At 38.2% G+C, this 19667-nt stretch overlaps 1 protein-coding gene and 1 pseudogene across 1 annotated transcript; one reads left to right on the plus strand and one right to left on the minus strand.

Moving 5' to 3' along the window:
• Positions 1–1375: 1375 nt before the first annotated feature.
• On the plus strand, positions 1376–3194 carry LOC149001043 (disease resistance protein Roq1-like; the record flags this gene model as incomplete). The annotated part of the gene is made up of 2 exons (XM_089139255.1): positions 1376–2927; positions 3012–3194. A coding segment is annotated over one exon (1041 nt), but the record flags the coding sequence as incomplete, so codon positions are not given.
• Positions 3195–4717: 1523 nt separating this feature from the next.
• Positions 4718–15490, minus strand: LOC149001044 (RNA-dependent RNA polymerase 1 pseudogene; annotated as a pseudogene).
• Between the last annotated feature and the right edge of the window lie 4177 nt (positions 15491–19667).

Genomic DNA, 19667 nt, shown 5'->3' on the forward strand with positions numbered 1-19667 from the left:
TATGAAGAGAATCGACATGAATGTTCCCACTATTCATGTTGCCTATAGGAGCCAAGTGCGAGTACTTTATGTGGCGCTAGGGTGGCGACAATAAAGAAACTTCGGGTTAGGCGCAAGGGGTTGCGACTGGACTAAGACCTGTATGGTGTTGAGATGGACATACGTTCTATTGTATATAGAATGCTCCACCATAGCACATATATCATACTATGTGTGCTTAGCGATCATTGGAAATGAGAGGATGGATCCTCGCTCCTCTCATTGTGTGAGACCTGGACCTTATGGTCCATTAGTGTTCTTAGTGACTTTCGACGACATCATGAAACGAAGGGTTGATGTGGCTACTTTGGGGTGTTACCTATGGTCATGATAGATTCGACCTAAAGGGGCACTACCGGGAAAGGAATCAATCCTAAGTGTAGTGATGGTGCAGGGGCGAAAGGAAAGGTTTGATTCAACCGCACCCTAAAAAGTGTTTCTTTGGCGCCAACCTGTATGTGTTACTGTAGTGAACATTTTAAGGACAAGAAGGTGATCTCTCGGAGGGATCGAGATACCTTTAGTCCGGTGAGTTTGAATAAACCTAGGACACTGTGTTATACTAATGCTTATTTGATTTGTTTCTATGAGTGACGTGCCATTCTGGCCTTCTGGGAAGGTTTCTAGTTTGGGGCTCACGCGTGCAGGTATATCACTGATCGCACAACCCATTTTGCCAGTATGATTGTGGATATTAGTGTCTAGGACACAGGTGGTCTATGTATCTGGGATACATAGTGAAGAGATCAATATATATATGTATATCTGGGATATGCATGTGTGTGCGGGACACAAGAGGTCTATGTATCGGGATACATAGCGAGAGAGATTGAATGTGTATATCTGGGATATACAAGTGTGTCTGGGACACATTGAAAGATTAACACTTGCCCTTGTGCAAGTGGGAGCTGTTGGAATTTATTAATTTGATTAATAAATTAAATGCCCAAGGGCAATATTGGAAACTCACTATTAGGGCGGTTACAAAATAGGGTTATATATTTTGGTAACCACCGCATTAGTGAGTAAGTAACTGAGTGATTCATTCGCACGAGTGAATCTCTGAGAAACGGCGGCTCCATCTCTCTCTCCCTCTCTCTTAGAATCGCAGGCTTAGAAATTCTTCTTTCCTAGTATTTGATCTTCATTCCATTAATTCACGGCATTTGGGTTGTGGATATTATTCCATTTCCCTGTGATTGAGGAATCTCGCCGGTAAATCTTTGGTGGTGGAACGAGAACGTGGATCTAAACTTCCGCTGCGAATACTTCAAGTAAGGGAAAGCAAATCCAGGTAAGGAATTTTTTCCCCATCAATTAATTGAATTGAATTACTTTTGATGTATTACCAACATGGGGTATTGGCGGTATTGGAAAGACAACTATTGCGAAGGCTGTGTACAACATCATCATTTCAAAGTTCAACAAGCATAGCTTTATTTCAGATGTCAGAGAACAAGCCACATCAAGCACGAGTCTAGTGTCTTTGCAACGACGACTTCTTAAAGATATCTTGAGACTGGACGACATTGACATATCTAACTGTGACAAAGGAAAGCAATTGATAAAAGAAAGACTTGGAAAAGAGAAAGTTCTTATAGTTCTTGATGATGTAGATAGTGCGAAACAAATAGATGCTTTGGTTGGCGGAACCAATTGGTTTGGTGAAGGAAGCAGGGTTGTAATAACAACAAGAGATGAGGAAATCTTGAGTGATGCTAAAGTTGTTGAGGATAAAATATACGAGCCTCAAGAGTTAAATCATGAGCAATCTCTTCGACTCTTTAGTTTGCATGCCTTTTCAAGTGAGCAACCTCTAGATGATTATATGCAACTTTCAAATGATGTTGCAAGCTATTCAGGAGGATTACCTTTAATTCTAGAGGTGGTTGGGTCTTTGTTATCAAAACAAAGAAGCATAGAAGAGTGGGAAAGTACAATAGAGTATTTGAAAGAAATCCCTCCTGAAAAAGTCCAGAAAAGGTTGAGGATAAGCTATGATAAGCTAGAAGGAGATTATCAAAAAGAAATTTTCCTTGATATTGCAAGTCTTTTTATTGGATGGAGAAAAGAAGATGTGACTCTCATATGGGAAGCATGTGGCTATCATCCAAGGTTTGCAATATCAAAGTTGATTCAAAGATCCCTTATTAAATTTGAAGATGGATATGATCAGTGGCTTACTAAAGGTTCAATCTTGAAAATGCATGATCAAACACGAGATATGGGAAGAGAAATTATCCTTGAAGAAAATCGTATGGATCCAAGTCAGCATAGCAGGTTATGGTCTCATGATGAAATCTTGCGAGTATTAGATGAAAGAAAGACGGTAAGATTGAAGCATTTGCTATTTTGTTTTTGCTCAAGCCTTGGATAACACTCTATATTTTAAAATCCACTTGAGTGTTGATTTGGACCCACTCCACTAGTATCCACTGATATCTGTTTTCTTAGATTACTTATTTATTTTAGGGAATTAACATTTTCTAAGGCATGATCCTTATGTATTCTTGTAATGAACTGCCCATCATTAACTTAATTATTTAGTTGCTCATATCCACTGATTTTTATTTTCTTGTTCAATTATTCTATTGTAGGGAACTATCATGGCAAAAGGACTAGTCCTTGATGATTATGACTTATCAGATGTTTGTTTAGATCAACCACACTTTGATAGGATGCCCAATCTAAAGTTTCTTGAGATTGCATCATCAAGAGTCAAAACAAACTTTTGCAGACTTCCTTCAGTGCTAAGATGGTTCAAGTGGAAAAATTGTTCCTGGAAATCTATACCTACCAATTTTTATCACAAGGGTCTAGTGCATCTTGAACTAAAGGACTTGAAGATTAAACAAGTCTGGAATATTAGTCCTCCAGAAGAAAAGAAGGTAAAATATTGGACTTAATTTTTCTTTTCTTATTTGATTATTACTTTTTATTAATGAAGTGTATGTTTTATTTTTGTATGACAGCGGTTCTTGAAGTTGAAGGTTCTCCATCTTACTTCTTCTGAGAATCTATCGGAGTCCCCAAACTTCTCATGGTTTCATTATTTGGAGCAATTGGATCTCTCAAGGTGCGGTAGGTTGAAAAGTTTGGATAGATCCATTGGGCAGTTGAGTCAGCTCCAAACTCTTAATATTAATGGTTGTTTGCAAATCATGGAGTTGCCTAATTCGATTTGTAATTTGAAATCTTTAGTAAAACTTAACTTGTCAGGCACAGGTATAAAAGGGCTTCCAAACAATTTGGATAGTTTGTCTGCTGATGTTGTAGGAATTGAAGAAGTTCCTCACAGTGTTGGACTACCGGATAATCTTGAGGAATTGCATATGTCAAATTGCTCTAGACTAGTGGAGCTACCAAAATCAATGGGGAGACTGAGGCGTTCTCGTACCCTTAATCTGAGTGAAACCAATCTTTCAAAATTGCCTGATGATTTTTTAATGCTCTCGAACTTTGAGGACTTGAGTATGTCTTGGAATCTGAAATCTTTCCCGGTAGATCTGTCCCACTTTAACAAGTTGAGGAAATTAATGTTTGTAAACTGTGACCTGTTGGAAGAGCTCCCAGAAGTTTCCTCAACTCTGGTTGAGCTTAAGTTGTGGGAATGCAATTCACTGGTACGAACTTTGGACATCTCAAGGCTGAGACATTTGAAGGCATTATGCATTTGGAATTGTGAAAAGCTGAAGGAGATTCAAGGCTTTGATGAGCGTGTGAAATTCTTGGATGAAATTGCAGTCGTGAGGTGTCCTAACCTGAAAGATAGAATGGGGAAGCACGTACATGGGCAGGTAAGTAGGTACTTATTATTTCAGTCTTATTGTCTTCTTCACTTATGGATCAATTATGTATATATATTCTAACAATGGGAACTAACTAAAGCAGCTATTATTATGTAATTTCTGTTAGTATTAATTTCTCCTGCTTTCCTCTCACTGTTTTGTAGGGAACTCTACTTTTACCTAAAATGTCAGAGGAAAGTACTCATTATCGCCTGTGTGCTGATAGTAAGGGTTTAATTTTGTGCGTTGTTTTGAAATTGAAGGGTTATGACTTGCGAGTTAAAGAGGGTCAGCTAGTACCCATCAAGTTATTCATTGAGGCTACGATCCATGGGAAGGATACATCAACCAAGTGTAGGCATACGGTGAGATTTGAGGATGTTGAGTTTACTAGTAAACGAGATGTGATTTGCATTCACCATTTCAAAGGCTTCGACTGGTTGGGATTCCTCTCCAAGAAAAAGATTCCATTGTGATTGAAAAATTTGTGATGGGTTCGGTAGGTAGCAATTTAGCCTTAGTGAAATTGTTGAAGTTATTACAGGGTAGGGAACTTCATGACCTTCAAAAGCCTATCGATGAATGCTTGAGTGCCTTAATTGTTGCAGATTTCTTCAGTTGGTATGATGGACCAACCGAAGAAGAAGAAGCAGGAGGAGGAATGCCGAATAATACAACAATGGACTCCGGACCTAGACAGCATCATAATTCAACCACTTTCTTGGACTGTTTTTGTTTTAGAAGAAGACGAAGTGCTGAATGACACAACAGCGGACTCAGGACCTGCACAACATCCAAATTCCTTTTACTTCCAACACTTTCCCTCTCCTGTTATTCCCAGCTCGTTTTCTTAATTATGAGTTAAGGTCTTTTAATGCTACAAATTGATCTTATGAATACCACCTAATTCCAAAGTAGTTGAGTTTGTCAAGATGATTATTTAATGAAGTATGAGGTTCCAGACATTCTATCAATGATCTTCCATGTGGAATTAATATCCTTGTCTTCGTTCGCAGTTCTTGAAGTCTTGCTGCTTGGATTCCTTGGAGCATCATTGCAAGGAATGGTTCAGCACTAGGCTTATAGCCACACATTAACATTTCCCCGAGTGCATCACTGCTTTAACCTGGATATGTCATGTCAAGTACTTCATGTGCCCTTAATGGATTGGTTAGAACAGCATCCAGTTCCTCCATAGCCTGCCTTTGCTTCTCTTGAAAAACATGATCTGCCACCCCAAGTGTTGACAAAAGAGTGATTATCTGACAATTGAGGAAACAGGGTTGATATTTGCTCCATGTCATAACACCCAGTTTTGTGTTCTGGGAATCATACTTACACATGCTTCTTCTCATGGACAATTTCTTTCCAGATGTAGGATCTACAGCCACTACACCCTTATAGCCACCATATCTTATTTGAAAGGCAGAGGGAGTAGAACCTTTTATCCTACACTTAACTGCAACTTTGCTTGCAAAATCAGCAGAAATTTTACCAATACCATCTGAGAAAACATATTTTATCTGTCCTCTTTCCAGCTCTATGTCAGGGATAATTTCAACTTCATGCATGTAAATTTTATGAGTGTCTTTAGAAGAACTGAAAGATTGACCCAATCTAGCAGAATATTTTGCCACATTTCTTATTAGACCAAAATCACCCATCGATTCTCTGATCTTTGCTGCTGTTAGCCCATCATCTGTCTTTGCAAACATCCATGTAGAGCTGACCCGAATCTAACTTGTTGAGAAGGCAAGAAAATCAAACCACTTTTCTCCAATAACTATACAGTTGTAATATGATACAGGGGCAGTTTAGTCTTTTCACTATGTTTAGGATAGGTTAAGTCTTATTGAGTTGTTTAGAGGGTATGTGAGTAATTTTACTTGTTCTATCTCATGTATGTAATTTGGGGGTTTTGAGATTTTAGATTCATTCGATCATTTGCTCTCTCTCTCCTCTCTATCTCTCTCACGGGTTCTAGGGTTTGCTCTCCTCTGGTTTGGTGATTCTGCTCATGCGCAAGAAGACTCCATTGATGCTCCTATCAAGATCTTTGTTGTGAGGATTACTCTTGTAAAGGTGTACAAGTGTCACTTGTTGTTTGGGCGTGGAGGTGTTGGTTTGGTACTCTTGGTTGTGCGTTCCAGGGAAGAAGAAGCAAGGCTGTCATCTGTGGTTTCAGGTGTGATTGTTCCTTGTCTTGATGTTTCTTTCTTTTACCTTTTGTGTAGAGTTATCACACTGATCTTAGGGCTGTAATCCTTCTCTGTTGTTCTTCGATTGCATAAGCTTGGTGAGAGCATATCTCATCCTTGGATGTAGGTCTCTGACCGAACCAAGTAAAACTCTGTGTTGTGTGAGTGATTGCTTTTGTCTCTTCGATTCTTGTTGATATTCCGATGCGTTAGACTAGGTTTGCTTAACAGTTTTTTGGCATCAGAGCACTGTTACGATTCTTGGCTTAATCTGTTAACTCTTGGTTAATCTTTTGTCTATGTTTTTGGATAGAATTAGTAATCTGATTTTTAGATTATATTCTTATTCATCAATTGCTATGGTGATAAACCCTAGCTTGGCCGAATCCCTGTCTTAGGGTTTCTTCTCAAATTGATTGAGGGCTTTTATTGATATACATTATTGGTATTGGTTGAATACAATTTCCCTGGCTATTGATTCAATTTGAAGAATTAAAATTGTTTGTCTGGTTATTTGAGTAATTCGGCTCTTTGGGATTTTTATTCATATTGAATTGGGATTTTGTGATAAACATGGTGTATATATGAGATAGATGATAGATTAAAGTTTATAATCTCAGATTAGTATAATTCTGATTTTTTTGTTATAAAAACATATAGATTAAATTCTGATTTTTTTTATTTAGTGACATATTGCCTTCAATAAACAACTCTTGAATACTCTTATTGTGGTTTAACAGTTTGTTAAACATTGGTAATCTCTACATGTTCTCTTTGTATAAAATTGATATTATCATATCTTTATTTCAGATTTATTGATTGATTAAATTCTGAAAGATTATAAAGTGAATAATATCTTGTGTTACTTGTTTACTAATTAAGATACCAACTGATTGTATATCTTATTCTTTTGTCATGGCACCAACCCGGTATGAGTTGGAGAAATTTGATGGTAAGGGAGACTATATGGTGTGGAAGAATAGAGTGCATGCTATTCTTGTTCAAAATAAATGCCACAAGGCATTGAAGACTGATAAAGAGATCTCCTTGACCATGATTGAAGAAGAAAGGGAAGATATGCAAGATATGTGTTATAGCACTATTATTTTGCATTTAAGTAACACTGTTATGAGAAGGGTAAGATTGTAAGACTGTAGCTCAGGTTTGGCTTAAACTTGAAACTCTTTATAAAGCTGCATCTTTTCCTAATATTACATTATTGAAGGAACAATTGTTTAATTTCTAAGACTTTAACTGATAATGTAGAGGAATTTTATAGATTGTCATGTGCTTTGGCTGATCTAGATGAGGAATTATCTGATAATACCCTTGTTGTCCTATTATTGAATTCTTTGTCTGATTCTCATGTTGGTGTAAAAAATGCTATTAAGTATGGTAGAAAATCTATAACCCTTGATGATGTGATGGAAGCATTGAAAATTAGGGATATATAATTGAAATGTGAGAAGAAGGGAAAGCATGCTAGTGAGGGTTTACATGTTAATTCTGATAATAGAAGTATGCATGAAACTAAGAAGAAGTTCAACAATAATAATAAGAAAAAGAAGAAGTTTGTTGTAAAGAATGGCAATGCAAATGTGAATCAGAATTTTAATGGAAAGATTAACAACAATAAAAGAGTTTGTTATTATTGTAAGAAGGAAGGACACATAAGAAAGTTTTGTAGAGAGAGACTTCAAAAGTTGCAAAGTGAAAATGGTAATGAGAGAATGGAGGCTACACATGTAGTTGATGTTACTAGTGATGCACTAGTGGTTTTGATGTTCCCAGGTCTCAATTCACATTAGCATTAGGTGATTAACTCATATTAATTATCAATTGAATCAAAAGAAATACACAACCTATAAACCCTAACCTAGTCAAGCCAATCGATCGTGTGATTTAACAAGAAAATTGGAAGCAAGAAGAAGAAGAGACACAGGTGTTTGATGACGGAGTTCGGCTCTTGAGCCTACGTCTCCGGGACTCGGGATAGAGTCCAATCTACTATAGCTTGAGAGAGTACAGATAAACAGGGAAAATAAGGGTACAGAGATGACCGTATATGGCAGTAGTTGATGCTCAAATCAACATCGAGTCTTCCTCTTCATATGAGGAATGAAAGCCCTCTGGTATCGCCTCAAAGAACCAAACACAGAGTGAGATCAGAACATCAAGAACAACTCCAAGTCATCACCGAATCACTCAAGAACACCACCGAGTGATTCCCTTCCTTTGCCAAGCACTTTGCCTCAAAGTACCACAAGAATCAACCATCAAACGAAGGTAGAAGATGAAGAGCAGGAAGAAGAATAGCCATCTCCGAATCTCCAGAATCGCCAGAGCTCAAACCCCAAATCACAATACGAAACCCTCGACACTGTTTGCATACATGAATGAAATAAACCAGCCCAACTATGCCTTATACAAACACATGAACCGGACGGTTCAATAACAAACCAGGTAAATACATGAAATACCCAGATTACCCCAACAATCTCATCATGTAGTGATCATGATGCCTGGATCTTAGATTCAGGCTGTACCTTTCATATGACTCCTAGAAGGGAGTGGTTTATCACTTTTGAGTCAATTAGAGGTGGTAAAGTATTAATGGGTAATGATCATGCTTGTGATGTTGTGGGGATTGGATCAATTAGACTTAGAATGAATGATGGGACTGTTAGAGATCTTGAAAAGGTAAGACATGTGCCTAGACTTAAGAGAAATTTGCTGTCCTTTAGTCAGCTTGATACTAGGGGTTTTCATTACACCTCTGGGGATGGTTCTCTTAGGGTTATGAGGGGTTGTTGTATTAATTGCTGATTTGAAGAATGGTTTATACTTCTTAAATGGAAGTGTGGTTTTAGGGGCTGCATCAGTCTCTAGTGGGGTTCTTAGTGAGGTGGAACTTTGGCATAGGAGATTGGGTCATATAAGTAGTAAGGGGCTTGGACACTTGTACAAAAGTGGTCAGATAAGTCTTAAGAAATTTAGCCCTTTGACTTTTTGTGATGTGTGTGCCATGGGTAAGCTCCATAAGACTAAATTCCCCCATTCTTCATATAAGACCTCTCATGTGCTTGAATATATACATTCTGATTTGTGGGGAAGTCCAAATGTACATTTATCTCATTCGGGTGCCCAATATTTCTTGTCTATTATTGATAATTACTCTAGAAAGACATGGCTGTATTTTCTTAGGGATAAATCAGCTGTCTTTGATAAGTTCCTAGAGTGGAAAGTATTGGTTGAAAATCAAATTGAAAAGAAAATCAAGAAACTTAGAACTGATAATGGTCTTGAATTTGTGAATGAAAAGTTTCTGGTTTTTTGTAAGGAACATGGTATTACTAGACATAGAACATGCACCTATACTCCTCAGCAGAATGGAGTGGCTGAGAGAATGAATAGGACAATCATGGATAGGGTTAGATGCATGTTGATTGAATCTGGCCTAAGTAAGAAATTCTGGGCTGAAGCTGCTAGTACAGCTTGTTATGTCATTAATAAATCTCCTTGTTCCTTCATTGATTTTGAAACACTTGATTTTAGGTGGAGTAAAGTGCATACTGATTACAATTTGTTGAAACCCTTTGGTTGTGTTTGTTTTGTTCATCAAAACAAGGGTAAATTTGAGCCTAGGGGTAGGAATGTATCTTCCTAGGGTATCCTTTAGGTGTTAAAGGATATAGGCTTTGGTGTTTACAAGATAAGAAAATTGTAATTAGTAGAGATGTTAAATTCAATGAACTTGAATTTTTGAAAATTGATTCATCAAGTGTTAGACCTAACTCCAATGATCTAGACAAGGCTATATTTGAGGTGGAGTTAGAGGATAAGTCTAAGACTGAGATTGATGAATTTGATCCTAGGGTTGAGGATGATGATCTAGAAGTTGGTAGTGATTCTTTTGATATTAAAGAAGAGCTTAAAGATGAGGATCCTTTAGATGGTTATTTATTGGCTAGAGATAGGTCTAAAAGAGAGATTAAGAGACCTTCTAGATATGCTAATATGTGTGAATCTAATGGGAGTCCAAATCTGATTTCTTATGCTTTAAATGTAGCTGACCAGCTTGAAGGATGTGAGCCTAGAATCTATAAAGAGTCTCTTGGATGTGGGGATAGCAAGCTTTGGCTTGTTGCCATGAAAGATGAAATGGAATCTTTAATGAAAAATCAGACTTGGACTCTTGTAGATAGACCCAAAGGTTGTAAGTGGGTTTATAAATTTAAGGCTGGTATTCCTGGTGTTGAACAACCTAGGTATAAGGCAAGACTAGTAGCTAAGGGGTATTCCCAAGTTGAGGGAATTGATTATAATGAAGTGTTTTCACCTATTGTGAAACATACTTCTATTAGAGTGCTTCTTGCCCTGGCTGCTCTCTTTGATCTTGAACTTGAACAATTTGATGTGAAAACTGCATTCTTGAATGGTATGTTAGATGAGCATATTTATATGGTTCAGCCTGAGGGCTTTGTTGTGAAGGGGAGTGAGACTAAAGTCTGTTTATTGTTAAGGTCATTGTATGGCTTGAAACAATCTCCTAGGCAATGGTATAAAAGGTTTGATGAATTCATGCTTAAGAATGGTTACAAGAGAAGCTCCAATGATAGTTGTATTTATTATTGTGAGTTTAGCACTAATTCTTTCATTTATCTTTTACTTTATGTTGATGACATGCTTATTGCATCAAAGGGTAAATCTCATATTTGTAAGCTTAAGTTTATATTGAAATCTGAATTTGAAATGAAAGATTTAGGGGCTGCTAAAAGAATTCTTGGCATTGATATTCATAGAAATAGGCCTAGTGGTGTTTTGACTTTGTCTCAGGTTGGATATATTCATAAACTTGTTAACAAGTTTGGACATGATAATATTAGGACTGTTAATACTCCTCTTGGTGCTCATTTCAAGCTTAGAATGGATTCTAATGTTGCTGAAACTGATAGACCATATCAAGAATGTGTTGGTAGTCTCATGTATTCTATGGTTTGTTGTAGGCCTGATGTTGCTTATGCATTGGTCTTGTTTGTAGATACATGAGTAGGCCATGTGATTCACATTAGGATGCAGTTATGTGGTTGTTGAGATATCTGAAAAATTCTGCATCTTATAAAATTGTTCATGATAACTCTTGTGTTGATAAGATAGACATTGTTGGATATTGTGAATCAGATTTTGCCTTTGATTTGGATAAGAGAAGATCCATTAGTGGATACTTGTTTACTCTTGGTGGGAATCTAGTGAGTTGGAAGTCCACACTCCAACATGTGGTGGCAGTTTCAACCACTGAGGCTGATACATTGCTTTGTCTGAGGCTGTGAAGGAATGCATGTGGCTTAAGGGGCTTCTAGGGGAGCTTGGTTTTCATGACTTGCATTCTCTTGTTTGTTGTGATTCCCAGAGTGCTTTGTGTCTTGCTAGGAACAATGTGTTTCATGAAAGAACAAAGCATGTTGATGTAAAGTTGCATTTCATTAGAGATATAATTGCTAAGGGTTTAATTGATATATGTAAGATAGATACTTCCATTAACCCTGCAGATATTACAACTAAGGTTGTACCTGTTAATAAGTTTAAGTCTGCCTTAAACTCATTGAAATTATTATCTCTATAATTTGCTTTACATTGTTTTATATTTTATTTGATGGGTTGTGTTTCTCTCAGGTTTATGCATCAACAAAATAACAGAGTCAAGGTGGAGAATGTTGTAATATGATACAGGGGTACTTTAGTCTTTTCACTATGTTTAGGATAGGTTAAGTCTTATTGAGTTGTTTAGAGGGTATGTGAGTAATTTTACTTGTTCTATCTCATGTATGTAATTTGGGGGTTTTGGGATTTTAGATTCATTCGATCATTTGCTCTCTCTCTCCTCTCTATCTCTCTCACGGGTTCTAGGGTTTGCTCTCCTCTGGTTTGGTGATTCTGCTCATGCGCAAGAAGACTCCATTGATGCTCCTATCGAGATCTTTGTTGTGAGGATTACTCTTGTAAAGGTGTACAAGTATCACTTGTTGTTTGGGCGTGGAGGTGCTGGTTTGGTACTCTCGGTTGTGCGTTCCAGGGAAGAAGAAGCAAGGCTGTCATCTGTGGTTTCAGGTGTGATTGTTCCTTGTCTTGATGTTTCTTTCTTTTACCTTTTGTATAGAGTTATCACACTGATCTTACGGCTGTAATCCTTCTCTGTTGTTCTTCGATTGCATAAGCTTGGTGAAAGCATATCTCATCCTTGGATGTAGGTCTCTGACTGAACCAAGTAAAACTCTGTGTTGTGTGAGTGATTGTTTTTGTCTCTTCGATTCTTGTTGATATTCCGCTGCATTACACTAGGTTTGCTTAACATATACCATTTCTTAGAGTAGAAAGTATCCTATTATAAATTTCAGTACGTCTTCGTTCGCTGGTAGAGAAGTTACGTGGAGATAAATCAGTTAAACGCAGTTTATCCAAATTCTCGTCAACAAAAGATACACGAATAAAGTTGTCAATGTGGTTACAGTAGTTTCGCAGCACATGATTCGAAAGGTTAAGCTCTGGACCCCAAAAATATACTCTACTAGGGGTAATTTGAACCCTGCGAACATATAACAAGTCCTCATCCAAGGAAATTACAGGGGAACCAGATATATGATTGGATCTGTCATATCTTTCATATTGCTCTCTCAGCCATGCAACAGGCTCATAGCAGCAATATATTAAATGATACATTTCCTCCAATGCATGCTGTATGTAGTTATAGTTTATTGGAACCAGAGAAGGATGAACCAACTTGTAAAAATTTGCATCGTGTTGGCCCTGCAAGGTATCCATGCTGAACCAAAGAACACACCTTAAACGAGATCTCAAATGGGAATCTGCGGAACTCAGCAGCATTTGGAGTGCCAACAATAGGCACTAGGTCCAAATTTTTGGAAAATGATGCTCCATGCTTCATGATGAACTGACCTTCATCTTCTTCGTAGTTGAAGAAGTATTTTTTTAAATCTGGAAGTGCAGAGCTGTATGGAAGCTCCAAACAAGTGGCAGAAGATTGTCCAATCCGGAATGAGCGAGTGAAATCTGTTGTTCTATCCCACTGATAATATAAACTATCCTTAAAACAGTTTAAAGTGGGATAAGACAGAAACCCAGTAGGGGATACAGGCTTCTTATAGATCCGGGGAGCAGCAAGCACCTAGATGTAGAACAAACTTATGTTATCTGTCTTCACTGACATGCGTTGTGAAAAATTATGAAATGCAGAGCAGTTATATTATGTTTGGACCGACTTTGCATTGAAAATTGTAAATTACAAGCAGCAATTTTCAAGTTAAAATCTCTAGGCAATGAGGTGCTAGCAAAACATATTACAATTTCAAACTTATAGCAAGCATTGCTTTCCTTCAATTATAGGTGCTGTATATTATCAATTACGTGGTTGGAACAGTGGGATTCAATGTCGTGAAGAAGATCATGAGATCAGCAGAGTAGCACCAGAAGAATAGGAGATCAAGGGATCTCTGGAAAAACTTTTTGGCATCTGAGTCTTCCTTTATACATCCAAAGTTTAATCTAGAAAACAGAAAATCTGTTACACAGAATAAAAATTTCAAATCCTGATTTATAGATTTCAACTTAATGGTGAGATCACGATAACAGCTTAGAACGATAGTCAGCAATGGAGGACTATACTATTTCAAAAACAGATACAGAGGGAGCTCTGGTCATACCAGGATTTTATATTGATCTCGACATTAATTCTTTCCTTTGGCAGAACCACTATTGCTTTATCTGTATGCTGCAGCGACAAAGCACTGTAATGATTTTGTGATTAGATGACAAACCTTTGCACCGTGAAGGTATCTACTTCGACATTGAATGTCTCATTGACTCTGATGTTAAGTGATGATTGTTAGGGACCTCATGTCCCTAATCTGCAGCATGAAAGTGAAGGAATTGACCTCTGTGTTGGATTCCATTTTTATCATATTTCCCTTGTAGGTACCCTTGAAGATGAAGAAAGCATATTACCTTAATAGTCTTCAAACAGAAAGGTGAGACCCTTTCTGTTTCTCATACTACTCTCAGTTGCTCACTTCCCTTTCTTTCTTTTCAGCCTTATTCTTGTGGTGGATGACAGATGGTGTCTCACTCCATAGAATGTTTGTTAGTCTTAATACTGTATCAATGATATCTGGATCTAAATTATTAGAAGTACTACTGGATCTATTGCCCATGAAGAACCTGAAACATCTGTATCTCCTTCACTGGGAGTAGGCAATCATAGTCCTGGGCGTTGGCATATTAGAATCATTGGAAATATTGTATATTTTGGGATGCAAATCAATAGAAATATTTCCAAATATGTCTTATTCGGTGTTGTGTACACTGTGGTTTAGACCATTAAACCGGTGTGATCCTTTTGATTGAGAACATTTTGCTAAACCAGATGGTTTGAAGGAATTGCTCAAGTACTTTTCGGTATGCCACTTCTCGGATGAATGTTGGCTTTGAAGAACGTCTCTCAATGAATGCCATGTGGCATTTGGGACTTCTCGGTTAACACCTTACATGGCACCAGGGATGTCACTACGTGGAAAAAGTAAAGCTGCGAAGGGATTCAGCTCATCTTTATCCATACCTCAATCAAGGCATTAAATTCAGTATTAAATGCTCTGAGATACATTAAATGCCCAACGTTCATCAAGAAGCCCCTCGTTCGTCCAAGTCTTTTCGAGTATTGTTCCCTTGCTATTTGTCTATTGAATTAAGTGATAGCTGTCACATCTAGGCCCATGTCACTTTGAGCTAATGATCAATCTAGGATAAGGTGCAGCTGGATTGAAGTTTCTCCAGGAAGATTAAACTCTTAACTCGGTGATTAAGTTATCCATCGTGAGCAATCTCAACCCTTCATCTTAATGGGGAAGATTTTACGATCACGATACGTCTTCACAATATCAGAGGTATGGAGTTGATATATAAGTAATACATTCAGAACAAACGAGGGTAAGCCTAGTTACAATAACTCTAGCATTAATTCTCCTACAAGTTCCAAAGAAGACATTCTTGCTTGGAGCATTTACTCCTCAATACGAGGATTGGTGTTTTCCTGAATCTGACTTAATCATTGGAGGTGGCTTCCCGTCCCTAGAGGCGGCCCACTCTCACGTTTCTTTGATCTCCAGGAACCTGGATTGGGCTAGGAGAGGATCAAATTGCACGTAGGCAGATTTTGGCAGATTTTGGAACAACATTTGGCGTCATCTGTGGGAACGATTCTATTCCCTAGTGTGTTTTACCTTGTTTAAAAAAGACAGTAGGAGGACATTCTAATAATCATGGTTCAAAATCTTTGGGACAACCACGTGTCAAAAAGAAAGTGGTTGTCCACAAAGGAGGGAGGTCAAAAGATACCAGAGGATAGTGTTGAAGCTGTGTCAAATGTTGAACTCCCCTTTTAGGGGCCAACGCCATCCCTGGCAATTGATCCTTCACAATTGCTAGATCTTCAATGTAAGATATTAGATTTGATGGGTTCCTTCCAAATTATGGTGAACCAATGGAACCAACTTATGCCACCTTTAGGGCCAACAGTTGTTCTACCTGAAATAGTGGTTCCCTCCCCCATGGATCAGTAAGATGGTACCCAGGGAGATGGAGCAGCTATGCTTCCCACTCGTTCAACAAAGAACAAAGGAAAGGGTAAACGCAGAGATCCTTGTGAAGGTGGCCACCACTCTACTTTTTATAGGCTGGGGACACAACATGACAAACTCTCCTTTCCAAGAGTTGTTGCCAAGAGCTCTCACTTTCCAAAGCCATGAAAAGTCTTAAGGGAACGTGTGGCTGAGTTAAGAGGTTCTATGTCAGAAGATGGAGGTTCCAAAACTTTTGTGGCTATAGGAAATGAAAGCCTCTATCAACAAATTCAGGACATGAATGAACTTCTTCATCATTTAGACAAAAAGGTTCCAGATGAGGCGCAGTTAGCGTTGAATCAAGACCCTTTCATGCCAAAAATCATGGTGGCACCCTTACTAGTAGGTTTTCGTACTCCAACCTTTATTGTCTATGATGGAACAATTGATCCCATGACACATATCAATCATTTTACTTCCATCATGACTATGTGTGGTGAAGGAGTTCCTATCAAGTGTAGATGTTTTCCAGCTTCCCTAACTAGACTGCCACTACGTGGTGTTCTCGCCTACCAAAGTATTCTATTAATAACTTTTTGGAGTTAGGCCATGCGTTCATGGCACGATTCAAGAGCTGAATTAAGAAGGACATGACATAGGACAACTTGCTGCCTCTCAAGCAAGGAAGTTCTGAGTTGATCCAAGAGTTCATCAATCTTTTCAACGTATCCATCCTGATCAAGGATTTAGATGATAAAGTATCCTTTATTGCTTTCAAGAGAGCTGTGACTAACGAGAAGTTAGTTACATCCATAGTCGAGAGAAAGGAAGGTAGGATTGGCACACCAAACGAGTGGACAAAGAAGATGAAACAGCTTTCACCCCCTTGAACAAATCACGATCTGCCATCTTGATGTAGATCTGAGATTTTGGCTTACATACCTAGGAAGATTACATGCTAGGCCAAAAAATAGGGCTAAAGTGTCCATGTAATGTCTCTTTCATTAAGACAAGGGGCATCATCCTAATGATTGCCGTATGCTCAAGATAGAGATAGAAAAGTTGATTGCCCGAGGGCATTTAAATCAATATGTCAAGTCTAATCGTCAAGGAGAAGACTCATCTCCGAGAAGAAGCAGTATGACTCCTCCTAGAGAAAGGATTGAGTCGAGTGGGAAGCTCCTATGACTCTAGGGATGAGGATCTTCCTAGGTTTAGCACAATCGTTGGAAGACCCACTTCGGAGTCTATTCGACAAGTAAAGCAAAGTACTCGCGTCGTAGGTGCCATTGAGCCCTCAACCATGATGTGTTTAGTTCGTTGTGAACCGATAACCTTTGTCGAGAGGAGCTAGTAGATGTCCACACACCCCATGATGATGCAATTGTCATTAAGGTTAGGTTGGCAAATCATATGATCTATAGAGTGTTACTAGATGCCAGATCATTAGCATACATCTTGTCTTTGGATGCTTTCCGACTTCTAAAGATAGATCAAGATGCACTCAAGCCAACCGCAACTTTACTTTATTGTTTTGCAGGAAGTTCAACCATCATAGAGGGTAACATACAATTGGATCTAACGGTGGGGACATGCATTTCCCTGACAAGTGAATTTGCCAACCATGTTTATGGTTGTGCGTAATCTTTCAGCTTACAATATTATTCTTGAGAGACCAATTCTAACTGCCATGGGGGCTATAGTTTCCCCAAGGCATATGATGATTAAATTTCCTATAGCAGAATGTCTTGGTGTCTGCAAGACATATCAGAGACAATCCGTAAATTGTTATCTCAATTTCATCCATAAGCAACCCACAAAACCCCTTGCTAAAATGGCGTTACCAGTAGAGGTACTTGATGATCGTGATGAAAGCCAAGTACAGAGAGGAGAGCCTGTGGAGAAGCTTCAGAGAGTTCCTTTAAGTGTTGTCCATCTAGAACGAGGGACACACATTGGTTCAGAACAGAAAGAAGAGTTCAAGCAAAAACTCGCAACCTTTCTTGCCCAAAATGCTGATGTTTTCGCCTGGTTAGCTGAAGACATGCCAAGGGTGGATCGAAAGGTTGTGGATCATAGTTTGTTGATCAACATAAGAGCCACTCTAGCTATATAGAGGAGAAGGAACTTCTCTATTGAAAAACATCAAATCATTCAAGCTGAAGTAGAAAAGTTTGAAAAGTCAAGTTTCATTTGCCCAATTGAATGTCCAATTTGGCTCGCAAACGTGGTGATGGTAAAAAGGCAAATGGGAAGTGGAGAATGCATACAAATTACATAGATCTCAACAAATCTTGTCCAAAGGATTCTTATCCTCTTTCTTGCATTGATTTTCTCATTGATGCCACAACAAGACATGAAGTTTTAAGCTTTATGGATGCTTATTCCGGGTACAATCAGATCATGATGAAACCTGAGGACGAGATTCACACAACTTTCATGACCAGTAAAGAAAGTTTTACTATAAAGTCATGCCATTTGGTCTGAAGAATGCTAGAGCAACATATCAGCTTGCAATGAACAAGATTTTCTACAAGCAAATTGAACGCAACATGGAGGTCTATGTAGACAACATGTTGGTTAAGAGCATACAATAAAAAGATCACATCAGTGACTTAACGGAGGTTTTTAAAGTTCTCCAAGTACACAAGATATGCCTTAACCCTGAGAAGTGCGCTTTGGAGTGTCTTCCAAGAAGTTTCTTGGTTTTATGGTTTCAGAAAGGGGCATTGAATCCAATTTGGAAAAAATCAAAGCCGTTTTGGAAATGCAACTCCCCCAAACTGTGAAAGAAATACAAAGCTTAACAGGAAGAGTTGTATCTCTCAGTCATTTCTTGTCATGCTCTAGAGAATGTTGCTTTACCCTTCTTCGCAGCTTTGAAATCACTCAATGCGACAAGGGAACTCATCTGGACTGATGTCTGCCAGAAAGCTTTTGCAAAACTCAAGCTCAAGTTGAGCATTTCCCCTATACTCACTTGTCCATGTCCTAACAAAGAACTTCTCTTTTATTTGGCAACTTCATCCCATGCTGTAAGTTCTGTTTTAATCCAAGAAGAGAAAGGCATCCAGAAGTCTGTTTATTATATATCTCATGTTCTTTTAAATGCTGAGTCAAGATATCCCGAAATAGAGAAACAAGCTCTAGCTATAATGATCTCTATTATAAAGCTAAGGCCTTCCTTCCAAGCTCATCCAGTAACTGTGCTAACTAATGTTCCCTTAAAAAAGATCCTACATTGCCCTGATCTGGTAGGGAGAATGGTGTCTTGGTTTATAGAATTGAGTGAACATCAAGTAGAATTCAAACCAAGAACAACTATAAAGGGCAAACATTAGCTGATTTTGGGGTAGAATCCTCCATTGGATGGCCTACTATGGAAGAGCCAAACATGTCCTTGGAAACTTGGACACTCTTTGTGGACGGAGCTAGTAATGTAACAGGAAGTGAAGCTGTCCTGGTTTTGCAAAGTCCCAATGGTTTTACTATTAATTATGCACTTTGCTTCATATTCCCTACAACAAACAATGTCGCAGAATATGAAGCCCTAGTGGCTGGTCTACGCTTGGTCAAATCCATGTGTCAAAAGCCTCAAGATCTATATAGATTCCGAAAGGTTGTAGAAAACTCAAATATGAAGATAAACAAAAATTTACCTAGGCTCAAATTTGTTGTGAGGACCCTACATTTGACAATGTTGAAGATAATGAGGAATTTGAAACTGGGGAACCACATGTAGTAGAGTCTGATGAAAACATGAGATTGATATAAAACCAGATAGAGATGGAAGACCAGATGATAACAAATGGACAAAAGTGCATCCTCCTAATCAACTATTGGCACTTTAGATGAAGGGATACAAACAAGAAAGGAAGATTATTGTCTCACTGATATCTCAAGAAGAGCCCAAGTCAATTCATGAAGCCCATAAAGATGAAAATTGGGTGAAAGTCATTAATGAAAAGCTTGACCAAATAAAAAAGATTAAAATTTAGGAACAAAGATGAATG

Source organism: Hakea prostrata, chromosome 11, assembly GCF_041222555.1.
Source record: "Hakea prostrata isolate BN-2017 chromosome 11, UWA_Hpros_2, whole genome shotgun sequence".
Classification (NCBI taxonomy): domain Eukaryota; kingdom Viridiplantae; phylum Streptophyta; class Magnoliopsida; order Proteales; family Proteaceae; genus Hakea; species Hakea prostrata.